Source organism: Eleutherodactylus coqui, chromosome 1, assembly GCF_035609145.1.
Source record: "Eleutherodactylus coqui strain aEleCoq1 chromosome 1, aEleCoq1.hap1, whole genome shotgun sequence".
Taxonomy (NCBI): domain Eukaryota; kingdom Metazoa; phylum Chordata; class Amphibia; order Anura; family Eleutherodactylidae; genus Eleutherodactylus; species Eleutherodactylus coqui.
In genome coordinates, this window is record NC_089837.1 from 324,889,252 (window position 1) to 324,904,820 (window position 15,569).

General features: G+C 47.2%; 1 protein-coding gene across 1 annotated transcript in view; it reads left to right on the forward strand.

Moving 5' to 3' along the window:
• Positions 1 to 15,569, forward strand: part of LOC136575465 (uncharacterized) — a 383,051-nt gene that overhangs the window by 163,507 nt on the left and 203,975 nt on the right. The window contains exons 21-22 of the mRNA XM_066575086.1: positions 1,151 to 1,352; positions 11,170 to 11,348. Of these exons, the coding sequence (XP_066431183.1) occupies positions 1,151 to 1,352; positions 11,170 to 11,348 (381 nt within the window). The remainder of the gene's footprint in view (positions 1 to 1,150; positions 1,353 to 11,169; positions 11,349 to 15,569) is intronic.

The following is a 15,569-nucleotide window of genomic DNA, read 5'->3' on the forward strand; positions in this document are numbered from 1 at the left end:
CTCCAAAGTAGTAGTTTCTGAAATACTACTGGTACCACGTGCCACACCAGAAAGGCAGAAGAAGATTAGGGAGGTAAAAAGGGACTCAAGAGTTGGGGTAAAAAGGAAGGAGAACTGGGCCGATTTTTCTGTTGGCTACAGGATGGGCTGCATCTCAATGGGGAGGGTGCAGCTGTACTGGGGAAGAAGATGGTTAGAAGGTTGCGAAACTCTTCAGCCTGAAGAAGAACCTGAGAGGTTCGCAATCTTGCTATTACATCATGTATTTTTGTTAGCCATTAAAAGGTATCATATCTACAAGATACCACATGCCACACCAGAAAGGCAGAAGAAGATTAGGGAGGTAAAAAGGGACTCAAGAGTTGGGGTAAAAAGGAAGGAGAACTGGGCCGATTTTTCTGTTGGCTACAGGATGGGCTGCATCTCAATGGGGAGGGTGCAGCTGTACTGGGGAAGAAGATGGTTAGAAGGTTGCGAAACTCTTCAGCCTGAAGAAGAACCCGAGAGGTTCGCAAGCTCGCTATTACATCATGTATTTTTGTTAGCCATTAAAAGGTATCATATCTACAAGATTACGTGGTTTCTCTTGCTGTAAGAGCAGTGAGACTATGGAACCCTCTGCCTAAGGACATGGTGATGACAAATTCAATAAATAAGGTTAATTAAGGGTAATAATATTACATGTTACAATCATTAATTACTTCAGAAGAGTTGTTGATCCAGGGATTATTCCGATTGCCAGACTTGGATGTCAGGAAGGAATTTTTTCCCTTAAACAAGGAAAATTGACTTCCACCTCTTTAAGCTTTTTGCCTTCCTCTAGTTCAACATTGGGGGGCAGGTAATATGCTAAACTAGATGACATATTATGTTACTATGTTACTAAGAGGTTTTCGACAGGAGAGGCTTCTGAAGTCCAAAAGACTCATGTAGTTAATACCATCTTCGAGGTAGTGATGGTTGATTATTCCCACTTTTATGTTTCATTCGGAAACCTATTTTATGTTACAAAGAGATGAATAGTTGCAACGTTTTGAGTATTTGACTTTTTTATTGTTTCAATATCATGACAGCCTTACAACTGGATTGCAATAGTAGTGCTATTGGAAAGTATTGTAAAACATTATATATAATTCTTATTTGTGTTTAGGTTTCTGCAAAAATTCTAAATTCTGGTACAAAATCTGTATCTGAAATTGTGGCTTTTCCAAGCATCTACAGCTCAGCCCGAAATCCTGTGTTTAATTTCTGCCAAAAGCTAAACTCTGAGGATCAAAAACTAAATGTTAAAACCTATGTTCTCTTTCAAGTAACTACAGTGAACTCAGATTCGGGAAATTTGGCTGTAATCGGTAATTATATCCCTATCCTATTCTTTTATATTCAATTATAATTTAAGTACTAATGGCTCCTCAGGTTTTATATCTCTTTTTTCCTTACAGTACTTGTATTCAAGGCACAGTTTACATGCAACTGTCACAAGTCTAGTGCGGGACTGAAGTCTTGTGCTGTAGCCACTTACAGGATGGTACCATGGTCCAGGAGTAGCCGGCGTCTCGTTCACAAGATAGTGGTGCAGTACAACGGGTTGAAGCAATAACATAGTCAGGAGATATAGCTGAGGTCTGGTACAGAAGATGGTGGTGCAGTGCAGAGGGTGGAAGCAATAACATAGTCAGGAGGTATAGCCAAGGTCTGCTACAGAAGATGGTGGTGCAGTACAGAGGGTGGAAGCAATAACATAGTCAGGAGGTATAGCCAAGGTCTGCTACAGAAGATGGTGGTGCAGTACAGAGGGTGGAAGCAATAACATAGTCAGGAGGTATAGCCTTAGTCTGGTACACAAGATAGCAATCTACTCTTGTAAGAAGCAGGTGTAGGAGAGGAGTAGGTTGGTTGTGCAGTATAGAGGGTGGAAGCAATTACATAGTCAGGAGGTATGGCCGAGGTCTGCTACAGAAGATGGCAGTGCAGTAGAAAAGGTTTAAGCAATAACATAGTCAGGAGGTATAGCCGAGGTTTGGTACACAAGATGGAGGTGCAGTACAGAGGGTTGAAGCAATAATATAGTCAGGAGGTATACAGGGAACTGTCCAAAGCACTGATGGCTCAATAAAAAGGGCTACTTATTTTGTTTAATTACAATTACCTTCTATATTCACCTAAATTAACTACACAGCAAAACCATACATTCAAGAGGATGAGCTATGATCTCCTCTATTATACCTGTGTGACAGGAGCGATGTGTTCATTATCAGTAACTGACAAGAGGAATACCTCTATCCTCCTGTAAGCTGTTTTAGTGGTAGATTCTTGTAATAGCATCACACAAATTGAAAATCTGACTATAAAATGAATATATATACCCCCAAAATTAATCTGTGCTGGTCAAAACCTAGATTACATGACCATCTAAGGAAAAAGGCTTGGGATTTCAGACAGAAAGAAATAACTAACCAAGGTAACTTACATAGACTGGGGGATAGCTGCACGATGAATGGCTCTTTAATTCCATACATTTCAAGTCATACTGAATCTTTTCCTACAGAACTATATCTAATCCATTTCTTCCAGCTTTATAACCTTCTGCCCACAGATTGGGCAGTATGTTTGATCTGATAGGTTGCTCTAAATATAGTTATTTATTTAAAATAATAAAAATAGTTATGTTCTTGGATTATATTGATTGCCAATATACTACTTTTTACATGTATTGCATTATTTTCCTTTTTCTACCCGTATTAAAACTATTAAATAATTTAGCAATTAGCAACATAAAACACATAGTTAAAGTGGAATTGCCACCTCCTGGTTAAATTATGACATTAATATAAGTGATGGTGTTGTGCAACACTTTGTGACATACAATAAAATGTGTTTCCAATTTCAGGAGAATGCTTCATTCAAATGCTATAGCATTGCAGTTTAAAATACCTTTAGTTTTGGATGTATTTTTAATCGAAACCAATGGTGAATTTCCTTATGGGTGGTTTCATACATAGAATTTTTTTAATGCCACTGTTTTTGTAACAGTGTTTCATACAGTTTTTTAAGCCAAGTGGAAAGCTCAAAAGGAATTGGAAATATAAAGGGAGGACTGCAGTGGCATTATTTCGCCCAATGTCATGGGCAAATTTGAATTGCAGAATCCGCGCGAGGCACCCACACGGAAGATCCGCAGTTCAAACCGCCCATAGGAAGACATGGGCATCTGCAGCTGAATTAAAGTATGTGGATTTGTTTTGCGGACCTTTTGGTCCGTAAGACAAATTGCAGCATGCTCCATTTTCCTGTGGTTGCCACACGGATGGTTTCCATTGAAGTCAATGGAAGCCACCCAGACCATGGCCCATCGGCAATTGAATTCCCGCAGATTCTGCGTAAAGCAGGAGATTTAAAATGAAAAATTTCTACTGTGCATGTGCAGCGTCGCGCCGGCCGGCACTTCCGCACACATCTGCAGTGATGACTCAGACAGGTAAGCAACGTCCTAGGCCACAGGCAGGGTCAGATACTGCTGCGAACTCCTGCATACGGAATCCGACCCGCCCATGAACATGAGGCGGAAGAAATGCTGTGTTTTCCCTGTAGGGAGTACATCGCAGACTTCGGCCACAGCTGTGACAGCTATGGCAGAGGATTCCTTCGGGGACCAAGGGGATAAAGGAATCCTCTGCCACAGCTGTCACAGCTGTGGCAGAAGTCTGCAATGCTATCCCATTGCTTTCAATGGGATCAGCACTGCTGCGGCCCCATTGAAAGCAGTGGATTGCAGGCAACACCCGCAGTGGTGATTTTTGGGGAAGGGCTAGAAATATAAGCCCTTCCCTGAAAATCATCCCTAGCTGTAAAAGAAAAAAAATAAATAAATTAATTTAAAAATAAATAAATAAATAAATATATATATACATACACACTCACCAAGAAGAGCCTACAGTCTTCTTCTATGTTCTGGAGGCCGGGTATTGAAAAATCCCTGCCCCCAGAAAGCGCTGATCTCATTGGCTGAGCACTCAGTCAATCACAGGCAGCACTCAGCCAGTCATTGAAAACACTGAGCGATATTGCAGATGTTTTCTCTGCGCTGCGAGACTTAAGAATAAAAATTGCTAATGAATATGAAACTACTGAAAATCATTGGTTTGATAATTATTAGAGATGAGTGAGCACCAAAATGCTCAGGTGCTCGTTACTCGAGACGAAATTTTCGCGATGCTCGAGGGTTTGTTTCAAGTAACGAACCCCATTGAAGTCAATGGGCGACTCGAGCATTTTTGTATATCGCCGATGCTCGCTAAGGTTTTCATTTGTGAAAATCTGGGCAATTCAAGAAAGTGATGGGAACGACACAGCAACAGATAGGGCAGGCGAGGGGCTACATGTTGGGCTGCATCTCAAGTTCCCAGGTCCCACTATTAAGCCACAATAGCGGCAAGAGTGGGCCCCCCCCTCCCAACAATTTTTACTTCTGAAAAAACCCTCATTAGCAAGGCATACCTTAGCTAAGCACCACACTACCTCCAACAAAGCACAATCACTGCCTGCATGACACTCTGCTGCCACTTCACCTGGGTTACATGCTGCCCAACCCCCCCGCACGACCCAGTGTCCACAGCGCACACCAAAGTGTCCCTGCGCAGCCTTCAGCTGCCCTCATGCCACACGCTGGCCTCATAGCCACACCACCCTCATGTCTATTTATAAGTGTGTCTGTCATGAGGAGGAACCGCAGGCACACACTGCAGAGGGCTGGCACGGCCAGGCAGCGACCCTCTTTAAAAGGGGTGGGGTGATAGCCCATAATGCTGTACAGAAGCAATGAGAAATCCAATCTTGTGCCACCTCCATCAGGAGCTGCAAACGTGGGCATAGCAATGGGGAACCCATGTGCCGCACACTATTCATTCTGTCAAGGTGTCTGCATGCCCCAGTCAGACCGGGGTTTTTTATAAATAGTCACAGGCAGGTACAACTCCGCAATGGGAATTTCGTGTGCACCCACAGCATGGGTGGCTCCCTGGAACCCACCGGCTGTACATAAATGTATCCCATTGCAGTGCCCAGCACAGCTGAGGTAACGTCCGATTAAATGCAGGTGGTCTTCGGCCCACACTGCATGCCCCAGTCTGACCGGGGTTTTTAATACATAGACACTGGCAGGTACAAATCCCTAATGTGAAGTCCCTGTGGACACACAGCATGGGTGGCTCCCTGGAACCCACCGGCGGTACATAAATATATCCCATTGCATTGCCCATCACAGCTGAGGTAACATCAGGTTTAATGTAGGTGGGCTTCGGCCTACACTGCATGCCCCAATCAGACTGGGGTTCTTTAGAAGTGGACACATGGAGTTACAACTCCGTGTGGACCGACAGCATGGGTGGGTCCCAGGAAGCCACCGGCGGTACATAAATATATCCCATTGCATTGCCCATCACACCTGAGGTAACGTCAGGTTTAATGCAGGTGGGCTTCGGCCCACACTGCATGCCCCAGTCAGACTGGGGTTCTTTAGAAGTGGACACATGGAGTTACAACTCCGTGTGGACCGACAGCATGGGTGGGTCCCAGGAAGCCACCGGTGGTACATAAATATATCCCATTGGATTGCCCATCACAGCTGAGGTAACGGCCGATTAAATGCAGGTGGGCTTCGGCCCACACTGCATGCCCCAGTCTGACTGGGGTTTTTAATACATAGACACTGGCAGGTACAAATCCCTAATATGAAGTCCCTGTGGACACACAGCATGGGTGGCTCCCTCTAACCCACCGGCGGTACATAAATATATCCCATTGTAGTGCCCAGCACAGCTGAGCTAACGTCAGCTTTAATGCAGGTGGGCTAAAAATTACTAGGATTACAATGTAGGCGAGGGCCCAAAAAAATTGGTGTACCAACAGTACAAATGTACTTCAGAAAAATTGCCCATGCCCAACCAAGAGGGCAGGTAAATCCCATTAATCGCTTTGGTTAATGTGGCTTAATTTGTATCCAGGCCTGTAGGCAGCCCAGTTTAAATAAAAATTGGTTCAGGTGCAAGTTTCAACGCTTTATTGAATTGAGAATTGAAACGTATAAACATTGTTTACAAAAGTTATATGACTGAGCCTTGTGGGCCTAAGAAAAATTGCCCGTTCGGCGTGATTACGTGAGGTTTCAAGAGGAGGAGCAGAAGGAGGAGGATGAATATAATACACAGATTGATGAAGCTAAAAGGTCCCCGTTTTAGATGGTGATAGAGAACGATGCTTCCATCCGCGGGTGCAGCCTACGTATTGTTTAGGTATCGCTGCTGTCCGCTGGTGGAGAAGAGAACTCTGGGGAAATCCAGGCTTTGTTCATCTTTATGATTGTAAGCCTGTCGGCACTGTCGGTTGATAGGCTGGTACGCTTATCCGTGATGATTCCCCCAGCCGCACTAAACACCCTCTCTGACAAGACGCTAGCCGCAGGACAAGCAAGCACCTCAAGGGCATACAGCGCGAGTTCAGGCCACGTGTCCAGCTTCGACACCCAGTAGTTGTAGGGGGCAGAGGCGTCATGGAGGACGGTCGTGCGATCGGCTACGTACTCCCTCACCATCCTTTTACAGTGCTCCCGCCGACTCAGCCTTGACTGTGGAGCGGTGACACAGTCTTGCTGGGGAGCCATAAAGCTGTCAAAGGCCTTGGACAGTGTTCCCCTGCCTGTGCTGTACATGCTGCCTGATCTCCGTGCCTCCCCTGCTACCTGGCCCTCGGAACTGCGCCTTCTGCCACTAGCGCTGTCGGATGGGAATTTTACCATCAGTTTGTCCGCCAGGGTCCTGTGGTATAGCATCACTCTCGAACCCCTTTCCTCTTTGGGTATGAGTGTGGAAAGGTTCTCCTTATACCGTGGGTCGAGCAGTGTGTACACCCAGTAATCCGTAGTGGCCTGATTGCGTTTAACGCGAGGGTCACGAGAAAGGCATCCTAACATGAAGTCAGCCATGTGTGCCAGGGTACCTGTACGCAACACATGGCTGTCTCCACTCGGAAGATCACTTTCAGGATCCTCCTCCTCCTCCTCAGGCCATACACGCTGAAAGGATGACAGGCAAGCAGCATGGGTACCCTCAGCAGTGGGCCAAGCTGTCTCTTCCCCCTCCTCCTCATGCTCCTCCCCCTCCTCCTCCTCCTCCTCAATGCGCTGAGATATAGACATGAGGGTGCTCTGACTATCCAGCGACATACTGTCTTCCCCCGCCTCCGTTTCCGAGCGCAAAGCATCTGCCTTTATGCTTTGCAGGGAACTTCTCAAGAGGCATAGCAGAGGAATGGTGACGCTAATGATTGCAGCATCGCCGCTCACCATCTGGGTAGACTCCTCAAAGTTTCCAAGGACCTGCCAGATGTCTGCCAACCAGGCCCACTCTTCTGTAAGGAATTGAGGAGGCTGACTCCCACTACGCCGCCCATGTTGGAGTTGGTATTCCACTATAGCTCTACGCTGCTCATAGAGCCTGGCCAACATGTGGAGCGTAGAGTTCCACCATGTGGGCACGTCGCACAGCAGTCGGTGCACTGGCAGATTAAACCGATGTTGCAGGGTGCGCAGGGTGGCAGCGTCCGTCTTGTACTTGCGGAAATGTGCGCTGAGGCGGCACACCTTTCCGAGCAGGTCTGACAAGCGTGGGTAGCTTTTCAGAAAGCGCTGAACCACCAAATTAAAGACATGGGCCAGGCATGGCACGTGCCTGAGGCTGCCGAGCTGCAGAGCCGCCACCAGGTTACGGCCGTTGTCACACGTGACCATGCCCGGTTGGAGGCTCAGCGGCGAAAGCCAGCGGTCGGTCTGCTATGTCAGACGCTGCAGCAGTTCGTGGGCCGTGTGCCTCTTCTCTCCTAAGCTGAGTAGTTTCAGCACGGGGCTGCTGACGCTTGCCCACCACTGTGCTGCCATGCCGAGTGACACCGACTGCTGGCGACGTGCTGCTGCTGACACATCTTGATTGCGAGACAGAGGTTGCGTAGGAGGAGGAGGAGGAGGGTGGTTTAGTGGAGGAAGCATACACCGCCGCAGATACCAGCACCGAGCTGGGGCCCGCACTTCTGGGGGTGGGTAGGACGTGAGCGGTTCCCAGGCTCTGACTCGGTCCCAGCCTCCACTAAATTCACCCAATGTGCCGTCAGGGAGATATAGTGGCCCTGCCCGCCTGTGCTTGTCCACGTGTCCGTTGTTAAGTGGACCTTGGCAGTAACCGCGTTGGTGAGGGCGCGTACAATGTTGCGGGAGACGTGGTCGTGCAGGGCTGGGACGGCACATCGGGAAAAGTAGTGGCGACTTGGAACCAAGTAGCGCGGGGCCGCCGCCGCCATCATGTTTTTGAAAGCCTCCGTTTCCACAAGCCTATACGGCAGCATCTCCAGGCTGATCAATTTGGCTATGTGCACGTTTAACGCTTGAGCGTGCGGGTGCGTGGCTGCGTACTTGCGCTTGCGCTCAAACACTTGCGCTAGCGACGGCTGGATGGTGCACTGAGAGACATTTCTGGATGGGGCCGAGGACAGCGGAGGTGAGGGTGTGGGTGCAGGCCGGGAGACGGTAGTGCCTGTGTCCTGAGAGGGGGGTTGGATCTCAGTGGCAGGTTGGGGCACAGGGGGAGAGGCACTGGTGCAAAGCGGAGGCAGTGAACGGCCTTCGTCCCACCTTATGGGGTGCTTGGCCATCATATGTTTGCGCATGCTGGTGGTGGTGAGGCTGGTGGTGGTGGCTCCACAGCTGATCTTGGCATGCACACCACAGTTCGTCGGTCGTCTGCACTCTCAGTGAAAAACTGCCAGACCTTTGAGCACCTCGGCCTCTGCAGGGTGGCATGGCGCGAGGGGGCGCTTTGGGAAACAGTTGGGGGATTATTTGGTCTGGCCCTGCCTCTACCCCTGGCCACCGCACTGCCTCTTCCAACCTGCCCTGCTGCTGCACTTGCCTCCCCCTCTGAAGACCTGTCCTCAGTAGGCGTAGCAAACCAGGTGGGGTCAGTCACCTCATCGTCCTGCTGCTCTTCCTCCGAATCCTCTGTGCACTCCTCCCTCGGACTTACTGCAATTACTACTACCTGAGTGATAGACAACTGTGTCTCATCTTCGTCGTCCTCCTCACCCACTGAAAGCTCTTGAGACAGTTGCCGGAAGTCCCCAGACCCATCCCCCGGACCCCGGGAACTTTCCAAAGGTTGGGCATCAATCACGACAAACTCCTCCGGTGGGAGAGGAACCATTGCTGCCCATTCTGGGCAGGGGCCCGAGAACAGTTCCTGGGAGTCTGCCTGCTCCTCAGAATGTGTCATTGTAATGGAGTGAGGAGGCTGGGAGGAAGGAGGAGCAGCAGCCAGAGGATTCAGAGTTGCAGCAGTGGACGGCATAGAACTCTGGGTGGTCGATAGATTGCTGGATGGACTTTCTGCCATCCACGACAGGACCTGCTCACACTGCTCATTTTCTAATAAAGGTCTACCGCGTGGACCCATTAATTGTGAGATATAAAGGTCTACCGCGTGGACCCATTAATTGTGAGATTAATCTGGGAACGCCAGAAACGTGCCTCTCTCCTAATCCCGCAGCAGTCGGCTGCAATACACCTGGATCAGGAGCTCAACCTGTGCCCACACCCTGACTTGAGCCTCCGCGTCCTCGCCCGCGTCCACGTCCTCTAGGCCTACCCCTACCCCTCAGCATGGTGTATTACCAGTAGTGCAGAAACAGAACGCTGTAATTAAATGTGCCGCTTATTGGCCTGTGGTTGGAGGCTGACTTCGCTTACGGAACGCACAGCAGAGCCAGGAAAGAAATGTGCGCAAGCCTGTAGTGAGACGTAGGTGCGTATGACTGAGCTAGTGGAATTCACAGCGCAGAAGCAGTCAAGTGTCCAAAGGCCACTAGTAGGCCTTAAGTATTTTGCTTCTATTTTTTTAAAGGCTGAGCTGAGACAGCAGACAGATACTGTAGGCAGCGTATATATGTATACTGTTTCCCTCTGGACGGGATGACGGCGGTGATGTAACGGGCAACGCAGAGCCAGGAAACAATTTTGCGCAAGCCTGCTGTAACACTTAGCTGCGTATTAATTAGGACTACTACCCCCAGCAGAGATGCAGTACACTCAAGACGGTCAGAGGCAGCCCGAAGATAGTATTTTTCCCAAATTTGTTTGAAAAAGCCCACTGCCTATATAGACAGTATATCTCTTTCACCTTTCCCACTGTCCCTGCCTCACCAGTACTGGCCCTGTACTATGTAAAATTACTGCAGACTGTTTCCCTCTGGACGGGATGACGGCGGTGATGTAACGGGCAACGCAGAGCCAGGAAACAATTTTGCGCAAGCCTGCTGTAACACGTAGCTGCGTAATAATTAGGACTACTACCCCCAGCAGAGACGCAGTACACTCAAGACGGTCACAGGCAGCCCAAAGATAGTATTTTTCCCAAATTTGTTTGAAAAAGCCCACTGCCTATATAGACAGTATATCTCTTTCCCTGCCTCACTAGTACTGGCCCTATACTATGTACAATGACTGCAGACTAAGGACGCAATGCTCTGCACGCCCGATATACAAAAAAAAAAAAGTGCAACACTGCTAAAAGCAGCCTCAACAGTACTGCACACGGTCAGATGTGGCCCTAAGAAGGACCGTTGGGGTTCTTGAAGCCTAATATTACACCTAACACTCTCCCTATAGCAGCAGCAGCATCAGCAGCACTTTCCCTGATCTATGTCAGAATGCATCTGTGGCGAGCCGCGGGAGGGGCAAATTTTAATACTGGGGTGACACCTGATCTCCCCAGCCACTCACTGCAGGGGGGTGGTATAGGGCTGGAACGTCACAGGAGGACGTTGTAATGCCTTCCATGTCTTACTATTGGCCAGAAAAGCGTGCAAATGTCTCAGAGATGAAAGTGAAAGTAACTCGAACATCGCGTGGTGCTCGCCTCGAGTAACGAGCATCTCGAACACCCTAATACTCGAACGAGCATCAAGCTCGGACGAGTACGTTCGATCATCTCTAATAATTATCGCTCTTGCATTGCGAAAAAAAATATCACTAGTGGGTAGGCACCCTAAGACACTGGTATATCTGTGCTACAAATATAGTTTAGCCTGTATTTCTAAATCTAGTATAACTAAATTCAATTTCTTATCTAGGAAACTGCATGCTTCGTGTGTTCAATAATGATGGAAAGCTTAATGTTGGAGGATTTCAACTGAAGCTCAGCACAGGTGTACCAAACCAAACACTACAAACTCTTGCACCTCCTGATTTATCTAACTATCCTGTATTTCCATGCTGTTCTCTCTTGGTTCGACTCCTGCCACATACACAGGCAAGTTTAAATATATATTCCCATTATGTATGTATAAGGTGGCAATTGAGTTCAGCCGAGGACATTGTGTCTAGTGTATTTTAAAACAGATGAAGAATCGTGTCCATCCAAAAAATGCATGTGCTTCAATGTGAATCAAAACATACTAAAAATGACTTCCTGCTGAGAACCCTGAGCAGGGCTACATATGAAGAAAATGCGCATGAGGTTGATTTTGGGATGTTTTTTTCCCATTGAAAGAAAAAGGTATTAAAATATACAAATAGTATATATTGTAGCATGCCATAGTTTTAACCCCTTAGTGACCACCCCATTGCCTTTTTACATCCTGCTTTGCTGGGCTTTAACCCGTGAAGACATAAAAGCATGCTTCCTCTGGGGATTAAAACCCTGTAGGCTCTGGATTAGTGATGAGCGAGCATACTCACTAAGGGCAATTGCTCGAACGAGCATTGCCCTTAGCGAGTACCTGCCCGCTCAAGACAAAAGGTTCGGGTGCTGGCGGCGGGCAGGGAGCTGCGAGGGAGAGCGGGGAGCAACGGAGGGGAGATCTCTCTCTCCCTCTCTCCCCCCCCCCCCGCTCCCCCCTGCTGACTGCCGCTACTCACCGCTCCCCCGAGCCGGCAGCCGAACTTTTTGTCTCGAACGGGCAGGTACTCACTAAGGGCAATGCTCGCTCGAGCAATTGCCCTTAGCGAGTATGCTCGCTCATCTCTACTCTGGATGTAACCAACATCCTGGAGCTATCATCCCGAGCTGCAAGACATACCCCCGACACACTGCCGTCCCTGGTCACAAGATCGCATTAAAGTCAATTAAAAGTAAAACAAAGTTTCAACTCCCCTTACGCATTGGATCCGTAAACGGAGCTGAGAATGCTCTCCATATTCCTCCGTGATGTCCTGTGCACTCTCGTCCTCCAGGACGCGCAGAAGCCTGGGAAATTTAAAAACTCCCTGCTCCCGGCTAGCATTAGTAGCCGAGAGCACGGATCTGTCTCCGGGCACCGCTGTATGCGGTTTCCGGTCACATGATCGCTGTTATCAAATGGATAACAGCGATCATGTAAAAGTTAAAAAAAAGTTTAAAAAAGTGTTAAAAAAAAAAAAAAGAATCGTCTGGCTTGTTGTGAAGTGACGCAGAGGACTGGAGGAGCCAGGAGAGGATTAGTGAGGAGAAGATACGGTAAGAAGACTGCTTGGGGAGGAATAGGTAAGTATAGAATGTCTTTTTCCTAATGACAGAACCCCATTTAAAGGTAAAATTTGATTTCAGTTGGTTTATTTTACTAAAGTCTCTAAGGCTGGGTTCACACAGGGCGGATTCCCAGTCGGAAATCTCGCGGTTTGGCCGCAGCAAAAACTGCGAGATTTCCGCCGGGAGAACTGCCGCGGTTTAAGCCGCTGCGGCTTTGAAGCGGCCCGGCCGCTTGCTTTTCTGTTGCAGCCGGCGCTGCCATAGAGGAGAGCGCGGCCGTGACATAAATAAACAAAAAAGAAAAGGTAAATAGACATGCTCAATCATTTGAAGCCGCTGCTGCGGCGGCCGCAGCCGCAGTTTCAACCGGATTTACCACAGCGGATTAGCCGTCCCGTGTGGACGAGATTTCTGAGAAATCTCATCCACATGGCTGGCTAATCCCGAGAGTAGCGGCCGCGGGCGGATTTGCTGCGGCAAAACCGCGGCAAATCCGCCCTGTGTGAACCCAGCCTAAAGGTATAAAAGCTGATAGTTGATTCAAAAGATTTAACAGTGTTTGTGTTAATAAGTGTAACATTATCTGCGAATAAGACCATTTCATGTTCTGTTAGGCCCAATACTAAGTTTTGCTGTCTATTTCTTCTAATAACTTCTGCTTGGCGTTCAATGGAAAGAATGAAGAATTGTGGTGATAGAGGGCATCCTTGTCTAGCACTATTGCTGAAAATTAATTTTTAAGGGAAGTTTTCCATTAGTAAGCATTTTTGCAGTGGGATGAGAATATAATGCTTTGATCGCTGGAAAGATGTGGCCTGCAAAGCCAAATTTCGACAGAGCAGAGAAGAATAAAACTAATTAACCCCGTTGAATGCCTTCTCTGCATCAATTGTAAGAATTGTGGCTGGGATCTTCTTATGTTTACAATACTGAAGGAGTGAAATTAGTCGTTTGTGTTATCTGGCTCCTGTCTGCTAGGAGTGAATCCCACTTGGTATGAACTTTGATTTTAGAAGCACAAACTCAAAATCTCCATAGACGTTCCCTGTTAAATTACTATGAGGTCTAATTGTTTTGCAGTCATTTCGGTCTCACAGGGAGTATTTTTGCCAATTTTGATTTACTGAGAGTAACTAATTGACAGGTATGGCTCTCTTAAGATAGCTACCCTCTCAATTTCCTTTCCAGTTTGATGTCAGGCAGAATATACATCTCAAGGGCTTCCTGTGTATTGGGAGCTCACTGCACCCACTAGTATCTTCCATATGACATTGATTAACCCTTTCCAATCCAATTTCTATCCTGGTTTTCCTAGGGGCTTACTCTTTTTTTGCCATTATACAACGGCGCTATATGCTGGCTAAAGCCAGTGCTCCATGAGGTGACACGTTGGATAGACTCTGACAGCAGAGAGGCTGGAAATATACAGTAAGAGAACTCCAATGGACGTCTTCCAACATCGGACCTGTACAGCCTTAACCCCTTGAGTGGCGGGTTTCCTACCACCCTGTCGTGCCCACCAGGGCAGGTTTTTTTAAATGGTCTAATCATTGAATTTCAACTAATTTTGCAGTTGCGTCACAAGAGCCATAACTTTTTCATTTTTCCATTGACATGGCCATATAAGGGCTTGTTTTTTGCTGGACAAGTTGTGATTTTTTTAAACAGGGGGGAGGAAAAAAAGAAATGGGGAAAAAAGAAAAAAAGGGGCCATGTCATTAAGGGGTTAAATAATGTATTAACTTCCTTCTCTGGGTCATTAGGATGCATGGATACCACATGTGTGATTGTATTTTTGCTTTTTTACAAAGTAAAGGGAGACAAGTGTTTTTATAATTTTTTTTATTTTTATTTATTTTATTTGTCCCTTTAGGGGACTTCCACAGGGACCCATTAGGACCCCCTGATCACATTCCGGGGGTCCGATGGTGACAGCCCTTTACATGCTGCAGTGACAGCCCTTTACATGCTGCAGTCACATAGACTGCCGCATGTAAAGGGTTAACACAGCAGAGATCGGAGGTTTTCTCTAACCTCTGCTGTAAGAGCTAGCACCTAGCTGTCCTCTGACAGCCAAGCACCAAGCTCTCCCTGCCACAGAGATCATCGGCTTGCTTCTGACAAGCCGATGGTCTCTATGGCAACCTGTAAACAAAGCAGGAGATTGCCGGCATATCTGCAATATCTTCTGCTGGTTTTTCAAAGCCCTTGCTTTGTTCTCTGTGGGTCTGTGCAGGCAGAGCTCACTGCCACAGCTTATGGCAGTGTGCTCTGCAGCTCCCATAGTGATACATAGCCCGGAAATCTTCCGGGCTATGTCGCTATGAGCAGTGGAGCTCGTCCCGGAAAATTTCCGGGCGTGCCACTCAAGGGGTAAATCATAATGTCTTCAGAGGTCAGACAGTGGATTGAAAAGGGTTAAAACTGATGTGTCACAGAACCAGTCATCTTTGTTATTGCATTAAACTTTATGACACCTTTTAAGAGTACTCTGAGTTGTTTTTATCTAGTTTACCTTGAGAGGCAGCATAAGCATTATACTGCTTGAGTTTTGCCTGCACAGTTCATTTGTCAAATACTGGAGGTTGAATAAATGATTAAATATATTGATGTCCCACAAATTGAAAGATCTCTGTTATTCACACACGCGTTGCCATTTGTAAGAATTTATGTTTTATAATATTGGCGATTTATCTGGATTACTTTATCATATTGGATGTAAAGTGGAGTTAATAAATCACAGTTGTTTTTATAAAATGCCTAACCTATTAAATTAATAGATTTCTTATATCTGTAGTGAGTATCTATACGTATGATAGTTTATCAATAGTTAATCATGGGGATCTGCTGCCAGGGACCCTGGCAAATTAACTGTTCACTGAGCCACTGTCAGCTGGCATGGAGCAGGAAGCTGATCGCTCTGTACATTGTGCACTAGCCTGGCCTGGTATTGCTGGCACAGCTTCTATTGAAGTGAATGGGAGCTGTACGTACTATAATACATTGAGCCACAATTTACAATTC